This window comes from Lynx rufus, unplaced genomic scaffold, assembly GCF_022079265.1.
Source record: "Lynx rufus isolate CCGP_SWC_20201006 ecotype Redwood Valley unplaced genomic scaffold, mLynRuf1.p SCAF_4, whole genome shotgun sequence".
In the NCBI taxonomy this organism is placed as follows: Eukaryota; Metazoa; Chordata; class Mammalia; order Carnivora; family Felidae; genus Lynx; species Lynx rufus.
This window is the reverse complement of record NW_025814856.1, coordinates 44,593,049-44,619,231: the sequence shown is the minus strand read 5'-3', so window position 1 is coordinate 44,619,231 and position 26,183 is coordinate 44,593,049. Positions and strand designations below refer to the sequence as shown.

The 26,183-nt window shown below is 36.0% G+C and overlaps 1 protein-coding gene across 1 annotated transcript in view; it reads right to left on the bottom strand.

The window, feature by feature from the left end:
• The window catches only part of CNTN4 (contactin 4), a 309,731-nt gene extending 284,835 nt beyond the window's left edge, over positions 1-24,896 (bottom strand). The window contains exons 1-3 of the mRNA XM_047095199.1: positions 24,826-24,896; positions 18,476-18,643; positions 10,238-10,413 (exon numbers count right to left, since the gene is read on the bottom strand). Coding sequence (XP_046951155.1) covers positions 10,238-10,413; positions 18,476-18,643; positions 24,826-24,896 — 415 coding nt within the window. The remainder of the gene's footprint in view (positions 1-10,237; positions 10,414-18,475; positions 18,644-24,825) is intronic.
• Positions 24,897-26,183: the final 1,287 nt, after the last annotated feature.

Below are 26,183 nucleotides of genomic sequence, written 5' to 3'. Positions count from 1 at the left end.
ACTGTTTCCTCTTTTCAACTCTATGGCAATACCTAACTGATCGTGCACCAAAACTTCAGTCAAATGTAAAGCACAGTTAAGGCTGTGCAAGAAGGTAAGATTTGTACCTCATTATCTAAAACTTAAACTTGAAAAACAATCAAAATTATTTTAATATTTGTTGACTAAATTACAACAAGGAAACAAAAAGGGACATTTCATTAACTTTTTATTTTTTTTACTAAAGTACAAAGCGTAAATTGTTAACTTTACTAACTTAAGTATTGTCTGAGTAAGCTTCTTTGGATCCCCATCTGGTCTTGGTTGCTAATTTTTAGGTGAACTATATTCTTAGGATGCTCTTGATTTTTAAAAAATCTGTATACTTCACAGGGAGCCTGGGTGGTTTAGTAGGTTAAGCGTCTGACTTCGCTTCAGGTCATGATCTCAGTGTTTGTGAGTCTGAGCCCCACAGAGGGCTCTGTGCTGACAGCTCAGAGCCTGGAGCCTGCTTCAGATTCTGTCTCCTTCTCGCTCTGCACGCCCCCCCCCCCCACCACATGCGCTCTGTCTCTCTCTCTCTCTCTCTCAAAAAAAATAAACATTAAAAATTTAAAAATCTATATACTTCATTCATTTAGTTCCCAGCCCCCTTTATCAGTCATATAGACCCCAAATTGGACTGTGGATAAGTGGAAGGAGAAATACCTAACAAAGTAATGGCCATAATTAACTAGTACCTGTAGATTAATAGGTTTTGTAGAAGGGAAAGAAAAAAACACACATGACAATTATTTTGTATACCTGTGAATTTCAATGATTAATTGTACCACAACTCACAACTGCCCACATCACTAAGAACCAATACAGAATGGCCGTATCTGACTAGTTCTTAAGGTTTACACTATAAAATCTTCTAGAGACACCAATTCTCACCAGTAATGTCGTTGTATACTATACTAAATGGCAGATCCACTAAAAGAATTATTTCAGAAACTCAGCAAGTTTTGGTTTAAATCCTTCTAACTATTCAAATGAGGAAAACTTACTACTTTATTAAGAATCAAAGGCCTTGCATTGATAAATGTTTTCAGTTTTACTGTCCAAATATTTCTCAGCTGATTAAGTTTTAATTGATCTAAATATTCACAAATTATTTATCCAAACAGTCATCCATCAACATTTTATTGCTTAGAAACAAAAGTTTGCCTATTTAAGCAGACTTCCTAATTAAAAATAAGTCAAGCCAGTCATGGGTTTGGCCATCTATCAAACCCCCAGCCATTGTTCTGATTGACTGCACATTTCATTCTTTGGCTATGAAAGATAAACTAATTATTGAATATTAAAAGCAATGAATATTTGAAATTTACTGTGAATAGAAGCAATAATCAAGGGATAAAAAACCAGGTTGCCAAAAGCCCCAGTTTGAACACAGTACAACATTCTAAATTTAATACATTTTTTCTAATTTTTATTACCATCAGCACTGCAGTTATCAGAGGGTGCCCAAGTTAAGGAGAAATCAGACAAGGCGTACTGTAGCAGCAATAAGAAAGATCTATTCCAATGAGACCATCTAATCAGCTGCTGTTCATCAATGAAATATTTTCACCATAAAAAATGTTGGCTGCCACATAATTGCTAAAGCTAAATGAAATTAACCTTGGAATGGATTGGTTTATTGAGTTACTTTACCCTTAAAGATACATTGCTTGAGGTCATTGAGAGGCCAGGACGGAGTGGCTTTTGCACCTAAGGGATCCCTTCACTTATTATCTCTATCCTTCTTTTATCATCTTTTCTGTCTTCTATCTTCTTCCCCTTACTACAAGCTCAGGAGGTAGATACGCAGGGTATGAATAATGTACCAATCTAGCTTCTTTTCCCATCTCAGACAAGGTACCAACAGAGATCAGCATAGGTAACACTCAAGGAGTTTCCTTCAAAGAACACTACCTTGCCCATGGCCAAGACAATGCTCGTTTCCCTACAGAAGACAGGTGACTGGATATCGTTACATAATTTAATTTTATCATGAGCAATTTGGAGATACTTATGTATAAATTATAGTCATCCACAACCTGAGGTGATGAAATAAAGTTAAGTCTTTTGTTTTGAAGATCTGTAGTGTTAAAAAACAGCTAAATTTCTACAATGAAGGCCCCAAACACTATTTATGAAGCAATCAAGTCTGATGGGCTAAAATCTAGAGTTATTGTATTAGTCTCTTGGAAGCTGTTCATAATAATCTATATTTATTAAAGTGCATCCTTTTCACATGTAGGGGAGGAATGATATGGGAATAAGAAAGCTTATAATAATATGTCGTTGACAGCTTGGGGATATACAGTTTACCAACCCAGGGTTATTTACCATAAAATATCAATATTAAGAATGTTTTATAACCTACTTATAATAAATTGGAAATTTGCATATTAACTTTTAGAGCAGAAATACTGTTATTAATTATTCTCATTATGGAACCTGAAACCAATTATATTAAAATTAGAGTCACAAATATATGCATAATTGCAGTATACAGCATTATGCTTTTAGTTGTTAACAGTAAATCAACATTATAATGACATCAAGGAAGCATATAACTAAAAAATTAATAATAACAAAAAATTAATGATGGATGTATTATATTAAAGGTTGTAAAACACATCAAAAAATCCAAGTTTGTGTTTCCGAAGGAAATATGTTACCAATCATATTGAATTGAATATGTGGTTTGAATATATGGTTTGAATATATGGAATTGAATATATGGTTTGAAGATAAATTCTACTAGGAAAGTGTAGTTTTAGGTGTCATGGGGGAACCAGGTATGTCAAATCCCATGTAATGGATGGTCAGGTGTCTATGGGTTCTCTTCCTCCCATTTCATGTTCGGTGAAAAGTATCTCATTTCACTAATTCTCAGATTCATCACCTATGGTATAAAAATAATCAGCCACAGCTTCTAGTTCAGTGCACCCTTGCTCACCTTTGCTTGAGACTCACTTTGGTCTATAAGAAAACATCCCTTCATCTTTATCTAACAGGTCATTGTTCCAAGTCTCATTTTTATACTTGACATACATTTATCTACAGGGAAATCTTGGGTTATACTGAGAACTAAATGGGACAATATTCCAATGTTCTTAGCATAATATCAGATACAGATTAGTAAAATTAGAATAAACATTAAAATAATAGCTAACATTTATTAAACCCTTCATGGGTGCCAGACAATGACGTAGGAATTTTAACAGTATTAATTTATTTGATCCTTACAACAAAGGAGGTAAAGTTATTAACCTCATTTTATGGAGAAAGAAACAGAAGCAGAGAGAAGTACCTTGTCCAAGGTCACAGGGTTATAGCAGGGGCTAAATTTCAAACCAGGGAATTTAACTCTGGGGCTTGTGCTCTTATCCATTACACCTAAGCTCTTAATAAATATTAGTTATAAACTGATAGTTACCAGAAGAGAGGTAGGTGGGAGGATGGGTAAAATAGGAATTAAAAATTAAAAAAAAAATACATATATATATTTTCCATTATATATTACTTTGGGAATATAAAAAAAAACCCACACAACTTTAAAATGTAAACAAAGTGTCTAATCATATTCTCTAAAACTTGATAAAAAATGAAAAATAAATAAATACATGTTGGTTATTGTTCTTATTTTAAAGAGACAGAAAAGGGAGAAAAAGAGGATAGAGAAGAGAAAATTAGAGAATGAATTATACTTAGTTTTCTCATGGTAGGAAATATTCTGGGATTTTGCATGTGCTGTATAATCTAATCTTCATAACAACCCTAAAAGGTAAGTATGGTTATCTGCACAATGCTGACGAGAAGTCTGAGTTTTAGAAACCTTATAGGACAACTAAAGTGAACTAGAACAATACACAACGTTCCATTCCATCTAAACTTAAGCAATATAGTTATCTCAGCTTCTCAAATCCACACAGCCAACTAAAAAAAAATACTTATTTGGGGGCACCCAAATTGGGTGGCTCAGTCTTGTTAAGCATTTGACTCTTGATTTTGGCTCAGATCATAATCTCAATGTTCCTGAGATAGAGACAGGGTTGGACTATATGCTGTCAGTGGGGAGCCTACTTGGGGTTCTTTCTCTCCTCGCTCTCTGCTCCTCCCCCAGCCCTCACTTTGTCTTTCTCTCTCTCAAAATAAATAAATAAACAATAAAAAAATAGATAGGGGCACCTGGGTGGCTCAGTCGGTTAGGCACCCAACTTTGGCTCAGGTCATGATCTCACATGCCTGGGTTCAAGCCCCGGGTAGGACTCTGTGGACAGTGAGAGCTTGGAGCCTGCTTCAAATTCTGTGTCTCACTCTCTCTGTGCCCCTCCCCTGCTTGCATTCGCTCTCTCTCAAAAATAAACACTAATACTTATTTGACTATTTTCTAAGTGTGTAAGTGTGTATTGCATTTTACTTTAAAAAATGGCTGGGGGCACCTGGATGGCTCAGTTGGTTAAGCATCTGACTTCCACTCAGGTCATGATCTCGCAGTCTGTGAGTGCAAGCCCCGCATTGGGCTCTGTGCTGACAGCTCAGAGCCTGGAGCCTGCTTCGGATTCTGTCTCTCTCTCTCTCTCTGACCCTCCCCCGTTCATGCTCTGTCTCTCTCTGTCTCAAAAATAAATAAACGTTAAAAAAAATTTTTTTTAAATGTCAGTACGTCTGAGAAAAATACTGCCCTGCTGAATAACCATGCACAATGATTCTCAAGCAAATTTAGATTGGGATACTTGGCTGGGGAAGTGAGCACCTAGGCTGATGGAGCCATAGCACTTCATTCCACACAGACAAAATGTCTGGAAATATTCCTACCATTAAGCGAGGAAATAATGCAACAAAGTTCCCTTCACCACTGGCATTATCTTCTGATTCAATTGCCTATGTGAGAATTAAAAATGATTCAACTTGCTTTTCTCCTTGGGTGGAAGGGAAGTTAAAGCAAGGCTAGTCCTAAAACATTTTATTGAGACCATCCATAGTCTGAGGCCAAGTTTTCAGGAGTTGGATGGCATGTTTGATGCATTATCTACATGAACGTATTTTTTTTCCCCTTAAACAAAGACCTCCTGCCCCAACATGTATTCTTATCTGGAATAAGATGTCAACTGTCTTCTACATAACCTCAAGGTTGGAATGTTGCACCCACTTACAAAGCACTTCCAAAGGGTCATCAGAAAGTCTTTGAACTCAGTGGTTCAACTCATGACCCAAATATAGCCTGATGATCTTAACATCCACCCTTATTATCTATCCACTTATTACTATTGCAAGTTCACTAAGGGCCAGGCACTGGGTAGACCCTGGTAAATTAATCAATAAGGTTTGGTAGCCCTATATAACAGAAGGAGTAAACAGTAGAAGGGGTATTGGTAGTCTTGTGACAGGAAGAGAAATGATTGCTAATGGCTTAATAGTGCAGGGGGCCTGAGAAACAGAACGTGCTCCATATTGTAATACAATATGTATGCTCATGAAAATGTCCACATCTCATCAACAGTGACTTAAATTATTCTATGCCTTTTTAAAAAGTGCCTTTTTAATAAGGAAGGAGTTTTATCCTGAAGATACTGAATGAAAAAAAATGGTGTGGAGGGGTAAGTTCTCGGAGGCATCATCTCCATTAATGAGATTTTTTGGTTATGTAAATTAATTCATTTTTTAAAAACTGCTAAATACAAGAGATTACAAAATTATGTCTACAAAGCAGTGTGAAAATATTTAAAAATAATGTATACACAATGTCTACCTTGTAAGATTGTCCTATAGATAAATTTATATAAAGTATGAAAATGACATTTGAAGGTATGACATGTTCGATAAAGATGAAGGGATGTTTTCTTATACATCAAAGTGAGTCTTAAAAAAAATTTTTTTTTAATGTTTACTAATTTTTGAGAAAGAGAGAGACAGAGCATGAGCTGGGGAAGGGCAGAGAGAGAGGGTGACACAGAATCCAAAGCAGGCTCCAGGCTCTCAAACCCATGGATAGCATGATCATGACGTGATCAGAAGTCAAATGCTCAACCGGCTGAGCCACCCAGACACCCCAATTAAAAGGAGTCTTAAGCAGAGGCAAGCAAGGGTAAACTGAACTAGAAACAGAGGCTGGTTTTCCTTGGTAGCCACTGATTAACTGTGTAAATAACAATGAGTAATTAATTTACTCCAATCTTAAATTTCATTTTTTAAGTGTTTATTTATTTATTTATTCAGAGAGAGAGTGTGCAAGACAGCATGACTGGGGGAGGGGAAGAGAGAGAGGGGGAGAGAATCCCAAGAAGGCTCCATGCTGACAGCATAGAGTCCAATGCAGGGCTTGATCTCATGGACCATGAGATCATGACTTAAGCCAAAATCAAGAGTTGGACGCTTAACCAACTGAGCCACCAAGGCACCCCACCAATCTTCAATTTAATTTTTAAAATGATATAGGCCAAGAATCTTTTAAGGTCTATCTCAGCCATAAAATTATAGGATTAAAAATGAAGAAATATTTTCACTTGCATACTACAGTACAGTAAGCATGATCAAAAGACTTTTATTTCCCTCACTGATTATGAAAATTCTTGGGGAGAAAGAAGTTACTCAGTAACATTCAGAAGATGTAATTGTCATGCTTCACCTTACATCATTCAAGAAAAGTATTTTACTCTAAACAATTAAAAAATGGTTTTTGAATAAAGGCAACATCTTAAAAAAAAGATAGAAAAAAAAGTCTAAAAACCAGGAAGATCAAGAAGCTGGATTCCAGAAAATTATTAGAGTATAAAGAGTTTTGATTTACAAAAATGCATCACCCCCCAAACAATTTTATGCATATATTTTCTTTGTTGTGTCACTAAAGAAGCAATTAATAAAAGAATTCCTTTATTCATACATATAAAGTGTCCTACACTTTGCAAATAGAAGGATGGAAAGACAGACTCAGTTCTCTTAGAATGTACATTCTATCGTAACAATTAAATGAGAAAAAATATACAAAATCATTCTATTTTGTATTAAGTCCTTACTAATGAAACAGAGGCTGCTGTTATGTAGAAGTGGCGGGCTGGAAGGAGGAAAGCGGCAGAGAAGAATAGAAATGATGTGCATTACTTCTTAGATTAGACAGGATGATGTGAAAACTTTCTCTTAGGAGGTCATACCTAAATTGAGAATTAAGGATCATGAGACGTGAGCATGTGAAGGATCATAAGAAAAGCATATCAGACAGGGGCAATGAAAGTATCAAGGCTTTGGAGTGCCTGGGTTGCTCAGTCGGTTAAGTGGACGGACTCTTGGTTTTGGCTCAGGTCATGATCCGGAGGCTGTGGGATTGAGCCCTGTGTCAGGCTCTGCTGTAAGCCTGGAGACTGCTTGGGATGTCTCTCCCTGTCTGCCCCTCTCTCCCTCTCTCTCTCTGTTTCTCTCTCAAATAAATAAAAAGTGGGGAAAAAAAAAGTATCAAGGCTCGGGTGCAAAAGATAGTTTCTCATTTTCAATAAATTAAAATGAGACCATGGTAATGAATTTGAGATTTATTCTAAGTGCAGTAGAAGGCATAAAACAGCAAAGTGGAATGATCTCATTTGCATGTTTAAAAGATTACTTTGCCTGTTTTATGATAAACGGTTAAAGAAGATCTAGAGAAGATGCACAGAGACCAGGTAGGAGGGGGTGCTGAAGAAATAATACATCTTGATTTCACCAAGGCATGTGGCAAAGATTCTCACCGCTTTAAGAACACATAGGAAAAACTGGGGTTCAATTATAGTATGTTTGGGAAAATGTGTAGCTAATTGAACAAGAGTATGCAAAGAATATTGATTTAAAAGTTCAATCTCATCTTAGTGGAAATTCTGTATTGGCATGCTGCCCTGTCCTGGTCAACATGTTATATCAATTATTTGAACGTACACATGCTTATCAAATTTTCTGCTGACATTAAAGTAGGAGGACAATCAATATGTCAGATTAAAAAAAAGATTTAAAACAATTTCAACTGTAAGGGAACAAAGGGTCACCACTCAGAAGGTGAATTTAATAGGGGTAAATATAATATTCTGAGTTTAGGTTAATAAAATAACATGGTTGGGTAGCTGGAGATTAATAGGCATTCATAAAAAAATCAATTCTCAGATTTTACATGACTGTATGTTCATGTAAGGTTAAGATGTGAGACTGGGGCTTTAAGAAAAGATGAATATCAATGTCAGCTGAATTCATTGAAAAAGAAGTTCACATTGTGGGATACTACTGCTCCCACTGTCCTCTGCAAAGGTCAAGGCACATGTGTAGAATTAGATACATTTCTATATGGTCATAAATTGATAGATAAATTAACAAAAATGGATGTGATATGAAGAAGATGGTTGTAGATTAAGTGCCTGGAGAAGACAACAATTAGGAAAGAAGGGACATGATTGTATTTTCACATATTTGAAGCCTAACCAGGATCACACAGTAAGCATGGGGAGTGAGAGTGATGGAAATTTAGACATTTAGTTAAAATTTTATGAAAGAGATGCTGCGTTTGTTTTTATACTTCTGAATAACTAGAGCAGTCTACCATGGATCAGGATGCTTTGTGATGAATAGGTGAGCTCTCTAGTTTTAGAATTTTTAAGGCTCAGTCACAGATTTTGATGGTGGCAGGATACCTACATTATATATTAAGTGGGATAAGTAAGGTGGACTCCAAACCCTGGTCCTCAGGCCAACTCAGCCACCCACAAAATGAGTGATAGAGCTTTCTCCTAGGCTAAATGAGTCTAATTAAATGACCACTCTCAAATATGATATTATGTTTTTTAGATAGTTCTGGTAATAGAAATGCCTGTACTTTTACAAAAGGATAGCCTTAAGAGTTGGTGATTTGTTTTTTAAATGCCATAAATTAGAAAATCAAGAGTTGGCAGTTCTATGTCAACCTCTAATTTTTGTTGTTACTATTGCTATCTTAAAAATTTTCTTATATTATGGAATCCAAAAATCAAAGAAGTACAAGTTTAATTGTGTGTAGAGATCTCCCTACTCTTAGAATCAATGAGTCTGTGTTTATTTTTTTTAAATAAATCCAACAGAATTCACTTGCTATTCCTAAAAAATAAGTATAGACTTGCATTAGACCAGGAGAAATAAACATTTTGGTTCTGTAGCATTCAATCAGACATATAATCCTTCTATTATTCTGTACACCTAAGGATATTTGGAAGATATCAGGAGATATTCACCAACAAAAAATCTTGGAATCCTATATATACCTAATACTCAGAAAATTCATTTCTCAACTAGCAAAAATGCCACATGACGGCAATAATAGATTAAGCACTGAATATTAGATATATTTGATGTTGAGTTCCCAGAGAGGATTTTGTTAATGAGAATATTCTACAGTGTTACTGCCAACAGACTTTGTAATTATGAAACCTTTGACATTAATGCACTGCTGTATGAGTTGGGATTTTATACTGGAAATATATAATCATATGCAAATACATAAACCCTTAAAAATGTAACTGCACATCAATCCTCAAAGGCATCTATACTCAGATGTGTACTCACTGCTCTTCCCTGTGGATTTTATTTTCAACTTACTATTTCTAAATTCCACTTTCTTTCACATGCTCATGAACTTTTATTAGATGACGGTCTTACGAGATGGCAATTTGTTTTTTAAATGTTCTAAGCTGGAAATATAAAAGGTATAGTATAAAAGTTAACACTTTGCCTCTGCTTACTGTTGTTGTTACAGTTGTTTTAAAAATTTTCCTAATCTATAAAATAAGAAAAAAAAGGAGAATTATAGGATTAATAGACTAGCAAAATTTGTTGCAGCTCTAAACTTTATGGTTAAACATTTCTCAAAATGACTATTACTGGCAGTTCAATTGCTTGCTTATACACATTCTATAATGTGTATGTATTTATGTGTGTTATTTTGTTGTGTATGTAAATTTATACGTATATAAATTTGTGTGTGTGTGAATTTATATATGTACAGAGAACCCTCTAACAAACTATCATATAATCAGTCTTAATCCTTATAAAAGCAGAATACATCTTTCCACTTAGATTTACAATTTATCCTATAAACAAGGTATTTCCCAAATATGAAGAAAAGGTAAAGATCATACAACAAATTAAAATCTATTTGGTTTTTAAAAGAAACTGTTTTAAAGGCTTAATGGTATAAAAATTCAGAGTAACATTTGCACACAATGTAATTGCTACTTACAAGCAAACTGAAGCTTTGCTTCTCTGCTAACAATTGTTCCAAATGAGTTTGTTGCTATGCACTGGTACGTTCCAGCATCTTGAGTTTTATTGGGGTTATTGATCAACAAGCTGCCTTCAACAACACTGTAGCGGAAATCCACACCAATGTCAACATCTGTTCCATTTAATTTCCACCTATAGCATAAAAATGCCAGTAGATAAAGCCTTGTAATATTAATCAATATTTCTGAATCATTTAAAACATATAAAAACTATATAAATAGCATGAAATACCATCTGTGACTTTTTTTAACCATGGTAGAAAAAAAAAGTTAGAAATGCTCTACCCAGCAATGGTGACAACTTAAGTGCTATGGAAAGAGCATGCCTTTTATAGTAAGCAATGATATTAAAATTTTAACACTTGCTTTTGTGGCTACTTGATTCTACACACACTTTATTTTAAAATCCCCATAGCATCTTGTACAACTTTCTTCAAGTAGGGCTCCTCGGAAAAAGTCCTTTTTCTAGTTTGTAGTTATTCTTTAAATGGGTCTCTACAAATGACAGAATATACCACTTACAGGTAGATTGCTGAGTATTTGATGAAATTGCTGCAGAGATGCTTTGATTTGGTCCTTAATGTGACTGAAATGGCTGACTGCAAAGCAGAGGAACTCTATTGATCTAGAGCTGTCTTAGGGGCCAAACTAGTCTTGATCATGGATCACTTTGAAGATCTTCTTAGTCAATGGCACTCAAATATCAATCAACAATCCCAGTAAACTGCAGATCAGGTCATTAGGTAACAGAGGCAAAGAGAGCTGTGTTGTTCTTCCGTTTATTTACTTCAATCATCTATTGTATCTGATGATATTGTTTGGCCCTATAAATAAATTTTCCTGGGACGTGCACATTTAAACAGCCAAGCTTTACTAACAAGATCTACTTCCTTTCCTTTTTTTTTTTTTTTTTTTTTTTTTTTTTTGTCCACAGCCAGTAACATTCCAAAGAGAGCTTATTTTAACCAAATTGCCTTCCTTTGAATACTTTGGAACTTTTGAGCTAATACAATTCACTGACTATGTATCTTATTTTTCTTTTCCCCCTCCCTCCCAAATTCTACAAAAATACCAGGTAATGAAAATATGCCATGGTTGAAGCTTCTAAAATATCAAGAGTCCCACAGAAGCATTCCCATGGGGAGACCAAAAAATGAGAAAACACTGCAGCACAAAGGAAATTGATAAAAAACCATAACAAGATTAAAGAATGAGAGACTTTCATTTTTATTTCCTTCAATCAGTAAAAAACAAACAAAAAGCCATTTAAAATGTGTATGTATACCTACATACTCACTGTGTATCTTCTCACAATATTCTGGAGTACTATGGCTGGTGTGTACAATGAATGTAAAAGGATTTATATGAAACCATACAATCCAGTTTGTTTCACGATTTTGGATATTTGGTGTCAAAAAAAGCAGAAGTTTAAAGATGATCCTTTTCTCTGTGTCAAGAGCTCTTTCACACTTCAAGGTCAATTCTATTTTGTTCTATTTTTATTTTTTTTTAAGTTCACTTATTTATTTTGGAGGGAGGGAGAGAGAGAGAGAGAGAGCAGGAGGGGCAAAAAGGGAGAGAGAGTCCTAAGCAGGCTCCGCACTGTCAGCATAGAGCCCGCAATGTGGGGCTCGAACCCATGAACCCTGAGATCAAGGGTAAGCAAGAATAAGATGCTTAACTGACTGAGCCACCCAGATACCCCAGGGTCAATTTTAAATCACCTTTTCCATTGAAGTCTTTTTCAATATTCATAGTCAAAATTAATTAAAGTTTTCCACAGTCTCCTATAGGATTCTCTCTGCTTCATCAGTTAGGAATTTGCCTTCACCAGAGATAATTTGCCTACATCACTTTTGTATTGTCCCCTTAGCAACCTAGACCTTGACACTCTCCTCAATAAATGCCTGTGGAACTTGACTAAATATTGTACTTCTTTATGATATATTTTAGCTTTCAGCATACACAATTTATGAGCATTGTAGCCCATCACAGCATGGTGGTGTACGTTTGTTCACATCCATGTCTTTGAATTGTAAAATTTAGAAACATGAGGGGCAGGAAAGGTAGGTCAGAATCACAAAATTGGACATAGCTCTTTATGTGTTTGTTTATAAGAAGATGGGTATTAGACAAAGACATTGTTTTTAAGCTTGACAGTAATTCTTTCTGTGTTCTGACACAGACATGAAAGTAATAAGCAATAAAAAGAGAACAGCTGCGTTATATTTTAGCAGGTCTATCTGCACATGAATCTCTAGAAATGACTGCCTGCCCCAGACAGTTTTTTTTTTTTTTTTTGAGTCAGCTGATCACGTCTTGGCTATAACTCTCACTTCAAATGATAGTTGAGCAATTTAATATGACAAATCTAAGAACTCAAAGAGGAAATTGCAATATAATGTGAGCTGCAAGCAGAATGTGGAATTTAGAAATGGACCATGTGAGCCTTTTTAGAAAAGTGGTTGTAGGAATAATGAGAACACCTCTGTAGGTTTGTCTACACTAGTCATCTCAACCTAAATGCTCTGCAGAAAGTCCTTTAATCTACTTTATTGCCTGCTTTTACATACAAATAGCAAAGGAAAAGGGATTATTTAGAAAATAAAGTGCTTGCTGGGAAATGCAGTTGAGACTAGATTACAAAGCACTCTACCCAGTTTTATTGCAATGCAGTCAATGTTCATTCCCACTGAATGTGGATTGCTTTGAATTCCTTATCCTATTCCATACTAGAACACTCTTGAAAAATCACAGTTTATTTTCAATGTTTGAAGAATCTTTATGTACTGGTGATAAAGAAAATGCCCATATGGAGCAAAGGGAGATTTTCTCTAGGGTCAGGATAAATTAGTAAGTCACGTAAACTGATTTCTGAATCATTTCGGAACCACAACTTAACTCTCTCCAGAGTCCGGTTGTGCCCACTGACATTCTGGAAGGTACAATTTTCCCAACTTTTCTGGGAAGCTATCTATGGAATTTGTTGTAGTAAACCCCTCTTGCTTTGTTCATGGTTTCAACTTGGCATGGAAGAAGGGGCAAGACCTTTCTGACTTGGATTTTTTTGTCTACAAACTAAATCAAATACAAACCTCACAGCAAAAGTACTCCAACCAAGTACTTGAACGTCCCTTCTGTCTGGAAAGGGAAGCTGAGTGCAGTAAGTAATGTCAGAAGTCCTTAAGAAACTTTAATACAAGGAAAGTTGGCACAAGTCAAAACTTCTTAAATTTTTCTGGGTCTGGGTCAATCCTTTCAAAATCGAGGGGCAGGAAACAATGAAAAGAGAAGGCTCAGTTGAGGGAATAATACAAAGAAGAGAGGTCAGTTGTGGTGTTTGAGGAAAAACCTAATGCTGAAGATCCCCACGGAGAATTCACCTTGAATTTCTCCTATTTGTTCTTCCCCCTCAAAGTCAGCCAGAACACTGAAAAAGTTTAGCCAGACTGATGTTTGAAAATACCCGATCACTCCATTTTTTCTCTTGCTCTTTCCTTCAACAAGAGGGAGTTTTTAGCTCCCAGGTAGCAACTGGCTATTATGTTACAGAGAAACTGCCAAAGGTATAAAGGAAAACCCAGTCCACTGCAACCAATTGCTGGTGCATTTGATTAAAAGTTTCCTTCTCTGCTTTTTCTGGCAATCTTTAAAAACATAATAGGTTTCTGTTCCACCGCTTGTTTTAAATAACAAAGCAGGCCCCTATATCTTGAAACACAATGTTACAAAAACAATGTTAATTAAAGGTCACAGTTTGGAGGAAAAACAAAGCAACAACTTGCCAAATTCTGCTACAAAATTTGTTTTCATTTAAGGCTAACATCTGAACTTACACTTGGCTATGTACTAAAGCATGGGTCCATTTAACTCATCATTTATGTATGTAGAAACCTTTCCTTCTTGCATTTATTGTTTACTATATAACACATCTTAAAATATCTGATTAAACCTTGAATTCAACATATTATAGGGAGAATAAGTACATATTCTGGTTTGCCCAAGGATAGTGCTGGTTTTATACCTGCTGTCCTAGAATAATTATTAACAGTGGTGTTCACTCTCAAAATTATCCTGGTTTTGAATGATAAATTACATGTCCATAAGAGAGGTCTTTTTTTGGTTTTAATTTCAGTAATGCACTTCCTATGGCAAAATATCCACACAGCAAAATAATATTTACCCTCTAGATACAGTTAAATGTCTCCTTTTCTGTGAAACTTTCACTAAAACCTTCCACCTTCCATCCTGAAGTAGACTTTCTTCCCTCCAGGATGCCCTGGAACTTGGACATCCTTTATAGCACTGACAGCACAGTATTTGCAGCATAGCAGTCCTACTATGAGGCAGTCCTCCAAAAAGCATACTACTTGAACATGCAGTCTATTAATCTTTGAATATCTTAAACCTAGGATGGCATTTGGTAAATCGCCGTTGCTTAATAGAGTGGTTGAAATACCTTTCCTGGACCACATATTTTTCAGACTCCTAGTCCATACCCTAATTCAAAGGACAGCTGCTATGGTGGACTCCTGAGTAGAAGTTCTGCAATTACTCACCAGTTAATTGCTGAACCAGTTTCATGTACCTAAAATTCATAGTCTGAAAACCACTGGGTGGTTTGTTGCATGATGATATATTTGATGAATGAATGAATGGGCACACAAATTAAATTCTAAAATAATTTCCACTATGCTAATACTGCCATCCTTTACCTTGTATAAGATGTCCTTTGCCCTGTGCCACTTTGCAAGCTCAGCATCACAGTTCAAATACCACTTCTCTGGATCCTTAATGACTCTAATCTCTTCCTGTCCTAACTATGTTATATATTACTTTTGTTTTTACACACTATTATATTTTGGTTATTAAAGTTATTGTCATTAAACGTGAATAGAGGTAAAATCCTATTTATAAGATATATAGAGTTACTGTTTCTATATGGCCCGGCAAACACTTATTCACCCAACATTTACCTTTTTTTTTTTTTTTTAATTTCTGTGTATTTCATTCTTTCTCTTTGAAGTCTCAGACTCCTACCTGCTTCTGCTTCAGAATGACATATATACCACATTTGCCTGTCTGGAATTTCATATGTGTGTGGATTCCTCATACACATGTGACTATATTTGATTATCTTATGTTAATCTGCCTCGTGTAAATTTAAGTTTTAGTGCAGCTAGAAGAACCTTGGACAGAAGAAAATTTCATCTGCCCCAATTATAAAACACCATGAGGCAATAAAGATCTGTGTGTAAGAAAAGTAGTATTATTACTTTTAAAGTCTCCTGTTTCCATTTAGATTCTAGTCATTTCCCTCTGAATGGTTAATTATAACTTCTAATTTTGGCTTTATCATTCCCTTGATTTTCTTTATGATTTTATTAAGTATGTTGGTATCCTTAAACAAGTGCTCTAGCTGACCTGCTTTTGAACTTTATGAATATGGAATTATACTCTATTCTTCTGTGACTTGCTTTGTTTGTTCAAAATTACATTCCTGTGATCCATCACTCTGCAGCCATAATTTATCATTTTCACTACTGCTTGGGGATGCCTTGTATGAACATACTAGGTTTAATCTATCTGTACGATGTTGAATTTAATCTTCTAAATTTCTGTTAATCTGGTAGACTTGGAAGAGTGTGTCATTTTAGTTTTAATTTGTCTATTTCTGCTCACTAATGGCACAGATAATCTTTCTACATATTTAATGGATATTTGATATTCCTTTTCTTAGAAGTACATAATCAAGTCTTTTGGTAATGTTTCTACTAGGCTACTTGGTTTTTTTAATTTTTTAATTTTTTTTTTTTTTTTACTTTTTGAGTTGTGTGGATTTAAAATATATTTTTAGATATTACTTCTTTGCCAATGACATGTATTAAAAATATCTTCTCCCAGTTGGAAGCTTGAAATTTTACTCATCTCAGTATTTCTGTTGAACAGAAGTTCTTAATGTTAATGAGGTTAAATATTTTCTTTTAAGATTTGTGCTTTTCCTGTCATATTTGAGAAATACTTCCTTGCCTCCAAAGTCACAGATATGAATGCCTATCTTCTTTTAAAAGTCCATGTCCCATGCAGGTCTTCCATTCACCTGAAATTTGTGTATGCAGTTAGGTTGGGGTCAAATTTTATTTTTTTTTAGCCATGTAGATACATCCATTGTGCAGTTTATCTTTTTAAAACTTATTTCTATTGTTGCTATGGATTTTAATTTTTCTTTTTTTTAACTCCACAAGACAGTGCTTTTTAAAATTATTTTTTATTGTTTAGTGTAACTGCAATTGATTTGATGTAGAAAGACAAATCTTCACCACTTGCTTTACCTATCTTTAGTTCTTATATCTCTGGTACTCTGGTATCATTTTCATTTTGCTTTAATTCTATCTTTTAGAATTTTCTTTAGCGAGTGTGTCTGCTAGAGTCAAACTTTAGTTTCTGAATGCCTGAACACATATTTGGTTTGTTGTCTTTTTAAGAAAGTATTTCTGCTACACAAAAATTTGACAGTTAATTTCTTTCAGCATATTGTCTTCCATCTTGGTTTTTTGTTGCTATTGAGAAGTCTGGTCTGCCATTGACTTGAAGGTTATCTATATTATCAACTTAACTATTTTTATGATCATCTTTGATTTGGGTGTTTGGCTGTTTCACTATAATAATTCTAGATGAGGCATAATTTTCATTTGAACTCCTTGAAATTCATTTGTCTTCCTAAATCTATAGCTTGTGATATTTTTTTAAGATTTTATTTTTAAGTAATCTCCACACCCAACATGGGGCTAGAACTCACAACCCCAACATCAACAGTCACATGCTCCACCGACTGAGCCAGCCAGGCTCACTCCAAGCCCTGAAAGCTTGGAATTTTTAATTAACTTTGGAAAATTCTTAACCTTCTCTTAAAATATTGCTTCTGCCTCATTCTCCCTTGCTTTTCTTTATGGAACTGTGATTAAACTATGTAAATATTTCCCATTAATCCCTTTTGCTCTTTCACTACACTTTCTCTCCCCCACCTCCCTCATTTCTTCTCTCTCTCTCTCTCTCTCTCTGCCTCTCTCCCTTTGCATCTTTTTACTCCTTTCTGGTGCCTTTGGATGATTTCTTCAGATAGATCATGCAATTTACTAATTCTCCTTTCAGCTGTGTCTCATCTTCTATTAAAACCACTTAGCAGGGGCGCCTGGGTGACTAAGTCAGTTAAGCATCAGACTTCAGCTCAGGTCATGATCTCACACTCATGAGTTCGAGCCCCACACCGGGCTCTGCACTGACAGCTCAGAGCCTGGAGTCTGCTTCAGATTCTGTGTCTTCCTCTCTCTGCCCCTCCCCAACTTGTTTGCTCACTCTCTCTCTCTCAAAATAAATAAACAAAATAAAAAAATTTAAAAACAACAATAACAACAACAACAACAACAGAACACTTAGCAGCAGGGTTTCCTGAGTGGTTTAGTTGGTTGAGAGGCCAACCCTTGATTTCAGCTCAGGTCATGATCTCACTTTTCCTGGATTTGAGCCCTTTGTGGAGCCTGCCTGGAATTCTGTCTCCCTCTCTCTCTGTTCCTATCCTGCTCTCCTGTTCCGTCTCTCTCTCTCCCTCTCAAAATAAATAACTAAACCTTTAAAGGTCACTTAGCACCAAAATTTGAAATAGGCAGTTACTTTTGCTTTACAGTTCTTTGGGGAGGCAAGCTTATTTCAGTATATAGCCTTTGGGTTCCAGGCCTATTCTGGGAGGTTTTCTCATGTTCCACTCTCCTCTCAGTCGACTCTAGGCTTTGTCTTGTGATCCCCTGTGAAACTGCAAAATCCAAAGCTCCAGTTCACATAATTCATCAAGGTGAAAACTGCTTGTGGGGGTCAGTTTTCTTCTCTGGGTTCCAAACCTACTTATTTCTTTACTTCTGAGTATTTCTTACTTTCTTACCAGTTTGTTGAGACATGTTAAAAAAAATATGTTAAGGAATATTTAGGCTTTTAGTGAGGGGGTCAAATAGGATATTCAATTCCTGGTATAGCCAGAAACAGAAGTTGGGCACTCAACTTTTCAAGAACACAATCAACTCTTTAGTATGTCAGGACAACCTATGATGCTTGTCTAAAAGATCTTCATGTAATTAGAAGTACGGGTCAATTTTAATAATAGAAACGGTATGCATGGAAACATAAGATTTAAAACAACAAACCTGATATGTGGCTTTGGATTCCCTTTAACTTCACAATTGAGCTTCACCTTTTTCTCCTCAGAATTCAAAGGGAACATTACGTGACTTGGTTCCTGAATAAAAACAGGGCCGTGCAGTGTGTAGTCATCTGAAATGAGAGGAGAAAATGTCCAAAAATGAAAAGAACATCTTCCAAAGAGGAACAATAACAGGAACCAAGTACAAAATGAAAACAAGAAAGATAAAATAACAAAAAAAAACAGTAATACACAACTGATTTACTTTCAGCCTTTAGATGAAGTTTCCCATTGCAGACTAATCCTTCGCGGAATGTTGTGAAGCAGAGACACAGACTCTATTTCATTCTGATAACTTATTTTTACTAAAAACTTCCAGAAAACTGCATGGCATTTCCTTTCCTCTCCTCTTAGTTACTGTTCCCCTTCTGTCTTTTGCTCACCCTTTTACTTTGTTCACATTTTGTTCCTAATATATCTCTTTTGTGCCTCTGTCATCCGGTCTAATGTCACAAAGTTAAAATTTCCCTGCTCTTTAATGGATAATACAATTGGAAGTAAGCAATGATGATTTCATAAATACCTTAATAATGAGACACAGCTCTGTACTGCTAATATACGTATAAAATTTTCTTAAGTTGTCTACGCAGGTAAAGAACAATGTAGAGTCACGACTCACTAATTTTCTGTGGTAAATGACCAGTTTGTTTGTTTGTTTGTTTTTTCCAACCTACAATGGACTCATACATGGGGATATCTGTGTAAGTATCATACATCTAGAACCATACGTGACTCAGCACACAAATTCAGTAACATCCAAATTAGTCTATTATTATTATTATTAGTTCAGTGACATACAATGATGTAGGAATTTTTCTAAATGCATTCTCTCAGTAACAGTAACTAGATGTATGAAACTTACTTTATCACAAAACAGCAGTAAAGTTCATGCTGGTAATCCACAAACCACTTTAAGTAGCAGTATGTAGATTACATACGTTTCTAGAGTACACATATAATAAATGTTAGTCAAAATGCATCTCTGCACGTATACCCATGAAAGTGATTTTCATTCTTCAAAATCTAGTTCAAGTTTGTTTGTTTGCTTTTTTATTGTTAACCTACAAAGCTTTTCTAGACCCTTATCTTCTTCCTTTAACCACATGATTCTTCAGTTATATTTCCCTGTGGAAGCTTATCTTTTTCTTTCAAGTGTATTTGTAGGTTTCTTTTTCCTGCTTTGAATTGTAAGCTCCTTGAGAGTGTAACCATATCTTACACATTTTTTGTATGCTCTGATGTAGCAGATATAGCAGTTTGTACATAGATCATCAATAAGGACTTGTTCTATTTAAGTGTCATTTTCTTTTCACTTTTTAATCTATTCAATCAGCTGACTTAGGCACTGCCTGATGAGTTTCCCGATAGAAGGGCCAGTGGCTATGAGGTAAAGTAAAACTGAATATCACCCTGTAGCTTAGAATCCACTCCCCACTAAGGTGTGATTATTTTTAACAGTGTGAATTGCAACTGCTATCCTAGAAAAACTTTAGAAGCAGCCTTTGTTGATGGGTGGTAAGATGCCACTAAATTCATGTAGGTGAATCAGGACTGAGGAAAAAGAATAAAGCTGATCTGGGAATCTTGGTGAAGGACGGGAAGTAAGGTAATTTTTTGTATGGCTTACAACCCAAACTTAAAAGAATCCATATGTTGAGGGTGGGACAGAAGAAAATTTAAGGAGACAAGATGACAAAACAGAATTCTATTTTACTATAGAGGAGTGGGGACAGCAAAGCAGGATATGAATTCAGAAAAACCATGAGCTAAGATTCAATGCCTTGGGTCACCTACTAAATCCATGATTTATCTCTCCATCACCTAGTCTTTCTAGCCCTTGATTTTCTCATCTCTAAAATAATAGGACTGGACTAGGTTAGTGCTTCTACACTTAAGAATGGGAAATAATCCCTGAATATTGTCCCATATCTTACATGCACAAACATCCACCATCCTCTCTCCTTACTCCATGTATAAAATCTCATGTTAATGAGACTTACACAAAGAAAACAGGATCTGCCAAATAACTCAAAAGCACAGAATGAAAGTACACAGACTTTTTTTTTTTTTAACACTTGTGGTTTGAAGCCAGAAACTTCAAACTGCAGATATTTACATTTCAGATTTTCCACAATTACACAGATAGTTTCAAAACAAATTTAAACACTGGTCAAGGATTAGTTCAATTCAGATACAAAAAATTATGTGAATTTTTGGCATGTCTATTTAAGTAACAAATGTTACTCATCAAGATCGCTAACATAGCAGCATGCTTGGTGGATTTTTCTCTAAGAGAGAAATATTTCTATTGTTGTCCCAGTTCCAAAATTATGTGTGTGTTTGTGTGTGTGTGTGTGTGTGTGTGTGTGTGTGTGTATGTGTGTGTATATATATATTATCAATCATCTCAATTCATTGGTGTTCCCTGATTTGAATTTCATACAGAAATACACAGTCTATTACTAGTAATTCTAAATAAGAATGAAACATAATAATGATTATCCAGGATGCAGCTGAGAGGCTGTAGATTAACATCTGTACTATTTCTCAATGTATCCATGCCATATTTAAATAACAAAAATGATATTTTTTCTGTGTATTTTGTAACAAGAATTGATAATAATGATGCTTTTGCATTCGCTATAAATAACACACTACATCCAAAGTTTTTTATTTTCTCTTGGTTAACCAAGCTTGCTGCCTGTAAATCAACATTAGCATTTTAGTTCTCATCTAAGGAAATCCACAGCTTTTCAAGCATGAGCTACAAGGTTTCAAAAAGATGGAGGGAGAGATTTTAGAAAGTTGAGCAATGCAGATGTGGAAGACATATCCTAACTACAAAACATTTAGCCTAGAGTTACCAACATTTTTGACAAAAAAGAGTTAAAGGGTTGTTTTATTTCTCTCAAACCTCAAGGTACCTGGGTGAAACAAAGTCCTCAGAATGACATTCTTAGATGAAACATGGATGGAGACATCAGTAAGTGTGCTCTTTTTGTAGTAGTGACAAAGTGACTTTCAAGTGTGTCTTAAAGGTTTGAAGGTACATACGAAGCACTCTGCATCTGCCATTTGTAAAACCTATAAGGTAAAGTTTCCCCTTTCCTTTGTCATATTAAGTTTTTCTATGCAATTGGAGGGGGAGCCATGATTTTCAGCATAAAGGAGCATCTCAGAAAATGACAAGAGGGCAAGGTTTTAATAAGCCAAGATGTCTCCAAGTTAGACCATGGACCACCTGCATTTTAATTGTGTATGTGCAAGTATAGAGCAAGTACAGAGCTTGTGTTTTTAGACTCAAGTCCAAAATGACTTCATCAGAAAAATCCAGGGTCCATGAATTTGCCTTTAACCTAGTTCAATCTGGGTGATTCTTCTGCACACTAGAAATTCAAAACTAACACAGATCCTTTTGTTCCTAGCTCTCCATTTCCTATGAGCAGAAATCAGCCAACACTGGCTTTAGACACACTCCTAAACATTCTCTGTCTGGCAAAGTCAAACCAACACATCTTTGCTTGTAGCATATAGAGAAGGACTTTTAGCACATGTTTGGACTAGCAGCTAAGAGGCACGAAGACAGGAACAGAAACCGATAAAACTGACCCACACAAGGAAATGGGTGGATTTGTCAAAGTATGGGACTCAAGTTGAAACTAAACTGAAACTTCCTTAGAAACACCCATATAGTTGAATGCCAACAGCTAATTATGAGAACGCTTCCAAGGGTTCTATGTGACAAAGAAGAGGGACTGATGTGACAAGGAAAAGGTATGCTCAGGTGACCTAATAATCCACTGTCCTATGGTGATAACTTATCCTTACTTGATACACATTATATTCCTGCTGTAACTACTACCCTTTGTTTATAAGAAATGAATCTCATCTTATTTATGTGACAGGATGTTCAGATTGATGTTTTCACTTGTGGATTCCCCAAAGGGTGGAAAGTCACCCTAGTGAGTCACCCAGCTTGAGGAAGTTAGGGGAATGGACTCACATTATTATCAGGAATCTCTAAGAGGAGCAGTAGGCAATTACTTTTCTTGAAATTCTTGAAAACCATGGTGAAGAGAAAGAGAGGGAAGCCAGGTTGCCAACAGCCCAGACACAGTCTTTCAGATTTCAGATCATTGATCTCAGGGCCAGCCTAGGGGATTTACTGAAGATGCCAACACTGGTACATCATGATTTTCTGGTTCTCCCCTCTTTGGAGAATATCTGCGAATTGGTCAATTGGATACTTCCACAACACTACTTACATTCCCGAAAGTTTAACACAGAAATTCTCACGCACCAATATCTGAGTAAACCGTATATTTGCAAAGAGAACAGAGAAGACCTAAGCTAAGGAAAACCCCCTTTCATGTTTCAACAAAGAGTGGGAAACCTATAGGTTTTCAGAAAGAGTACAACTTTCGTGACCAGAATGTATTTAAGTTAAAGGTCAGACTACCCTTAACCCTTCTGTCCCTTTGTTCATCAAGTACTGAAAGTTATTAGAAAACACTGTTCTCAACAAGTGAGTCTCAAACTCCTTTCCTCATTTATTCTTTTCTTTTTAAAATCTATTTTTTAGGGGGAGACAAAATCAATGTTTGTCAGCCAATTTCTTCTTGCTGCCTCCTGTAAGTGTTCCAGAAACAAAATGCAGTGTCAGGGCGATTCTTAAAATGTTTGGAGTATTGAAAGAGATGCATAGAATATCACAGAACTTTAAAGAGATTATTTAATCCTGAATGTATTTTCCCAGGTCACAGGCTAAAAAAGGTACTATATCTGTAACAGAAACAAAAATGATTTTTACCTAAAAAATAAAATAATCCTCTAAGAAATACAATAATAAAACACATTTCCACAGTGAGGTACTGCTCATTTTATCTGCAGCATTGAAACATCAACGATCTTACTCTTTTTTTTCTTTTTAATTTTTTTATTAATTTGGCCCATTTTGACATGTCCCCAAACTTCTTTCCCAGGCAAGCAAGCAGAATGTTTCTCAGGCTATCAGAAGCCAAACTTGGAAAATAAATTGGAATGGATGGAGGTGGCCTAGGTTTTCTGAGACTGAGAATAGGAAAATAAGACTGAATCTCAAGTGATGGTATACTTCAGGAAGCAAGGCAGAGGCCCAGGGTTCAAGTATAGTGGAGCAAGTGTAGAGCAAAATCCCCATTCCATGTGAAAGGTCAGCAGCAAAAGATAACATGCATAAAGGAGCAAGCCAGTGGGTAGGTACAGATTGGAAGAATCCACTAATGCTAACTGTAGATCTTTTTAAAATAGGGCATCTGTAAACCAGCCTAAACGGTAGCCAATATAGATAGGAAAGGCATTAAAGGGCTGAGCCATATCAGACAGCAGGTGTGATCTTCAGATAAATATTTCATAGAAGGCAAGTTTGCAAAAAAAAAAAAAAAATCAAACTACGCGTAAATTTATTCCTCAAAGTATGTTCTAGAAACCTCCTGCATCAATATCACCTTACCCAGTGGTGTTGATGAAAGGCAGATTTTTGAGCCCCTGCCAAACTTACTGGATTTTTATTATCAGAGCCCAGTACTGCTGTTCATTATTGTGCACTCTACGGTTTGAAAACTAGTACTGTACATTATAAATTGAGCACAGATGACTTTCAGCCCTAAACCAATTAAGGATACCAATGAAGAAAAACAACCCTGCAGAGTTTTGTTCTGTGTGCTAGATCACTCTGTAGTTTCCATGTGGGATGGGGTAAAAGGCCACATTTCTCCAGCAAAGCCCTTAGGTCAATGCACTTCTCTTGTGCTGGAAATATTTTTCAAGTCTTGCAAACTCTGACTCAACTCTGCTGGGAAAGGACAAAAATGCAATACTATGATTTCATCGTAGAAAACTAAAAATACCAGATTCAATTCTACTTGTAATTGCCCTGGAGTTTCCAGGTGTTGCACCTGAGGGTTGTTTAGGCCCTTAATCTTAATGGCAGATATGAAGTTCTGCCATAACAGTCAAGAATCTCAGACTATGATAGAGGGTCAATCTTCCCAGGACATCAAAAGAGGCTTTTGATTAAACACCTGGTCTTGGGCACAAACACTTAAATGGCAATAATCTCAATTTGAGAAGTAAACTCTAGGATACCTAGTAGGGAACCTAAGGGTTTGAGTAAAAGCTCAGAACATGAGCCCGTGGCTTTAGATGGGAGTTACATCTGGGTCACATCTGGAGGATAGATAGTTTATTACATTATACATGCACAGAAGCATCCTGATGCAAACCAAAGTGGCCGTGCCATGCTGTACCTTTTACGCTGCATCCTGTAGAGCCCTTGACCAATCAAGAGCATAAATGCTCTCTATGTGGGCAATCAGTGGGAACATGTTGCCTTATTGGATTACAGACCAAAGCCACCTCACCAAGGACAAAGAAGAGGTACTTCTGCTATGCTGGTTTGATGGGTGTGTTCCCAGAGTCATGCTCATATTTCACTCTCTCCCTCTCACCACTTGCATCAATGGGGAGACACATTATTCATTTTGCCACTAGAATGGTCCAGGAAGAGCACACACAGGGTCCAATGTATCCTGCTAGCTGGGAGCCTTCTCCTCTAACCTTTCTAATGATTGTGGAAATTCATTTTGGCCGAGAAACTGTAAGGTCAGCAACATCTCTGTGGATTGAAATTACTCACAAAATGTATGGGCAATAACCTAAGGAAAATCAGAAACAAATGAAATACTCTGATTTTCTTGAATGTGAGAATTCCTTTAAAATGAATTACTGATTGTAGAAATGATGACTGGACAGCTGTCAAACTATCATTACAAATACAATTTAGCGTGGTTAGTCTTTATAACATAAATAGCAAGGGATGTTCAAAGGCCGCACACAAGTGCCTATGTGTGAAACTATCCAACACACAGTATTTTTATTGAATAAGTACTCCACTTGGTTCCATTTGCTTGCTCAGTTGAATAGCACAGAGGCAAAACAAATACAAGAGGAGACAGCCATGCCTGCTTAAAGGATAAGATGCTTCTTTCATCTGTCCTTTCTTCCACCTTCCTTCTTTTAACCTCCTCACACGAGCATTTTAAACAGGAAGGAACAGAGAAGTCTGCTGACAGCTGGTACATGTTTGAAGGCAGAAAGTGAAAGAAAATCCAAACTAGAAGTGAACTCTTCTCCTACTCTTTCTTTGTTTCCTGCTTAACAGAATAGTGCTGCTGCCATTATACATTGTGTCACACATAATGAGGACCTAATTGTATGTAACGCCAGCTCTTAGAAATGGTGGTGATCTGGGGAAGTGTTAGGAGATAAAAGTGGTCTCTTTTGGGAGAAAAATTCTGCATTGCTTAAGGAAGCATTTGTAGGAGTGGCAAAGATCAACAAGGGGAAATGGGTCAGCACAACCTACTCCAACCTACTCCTGACCCTGACCCCAAATCCTGATGCATTTCAGAAACAATGGATTCATTACTCCTTTACATATAAGTAAATGGGTGACTGTGACAACAAGTTCCAGTTATGAAAATAAAGATAAATTTTCAACAAATGCAAATATTCTGTAACTAATTTGGGGGCAAAAACTGAACTTAAGGGATATGAGATGATAGCCTTAGTGTGAATATCTCTACAGAATTATAAGTTTGTTTGATTATGGA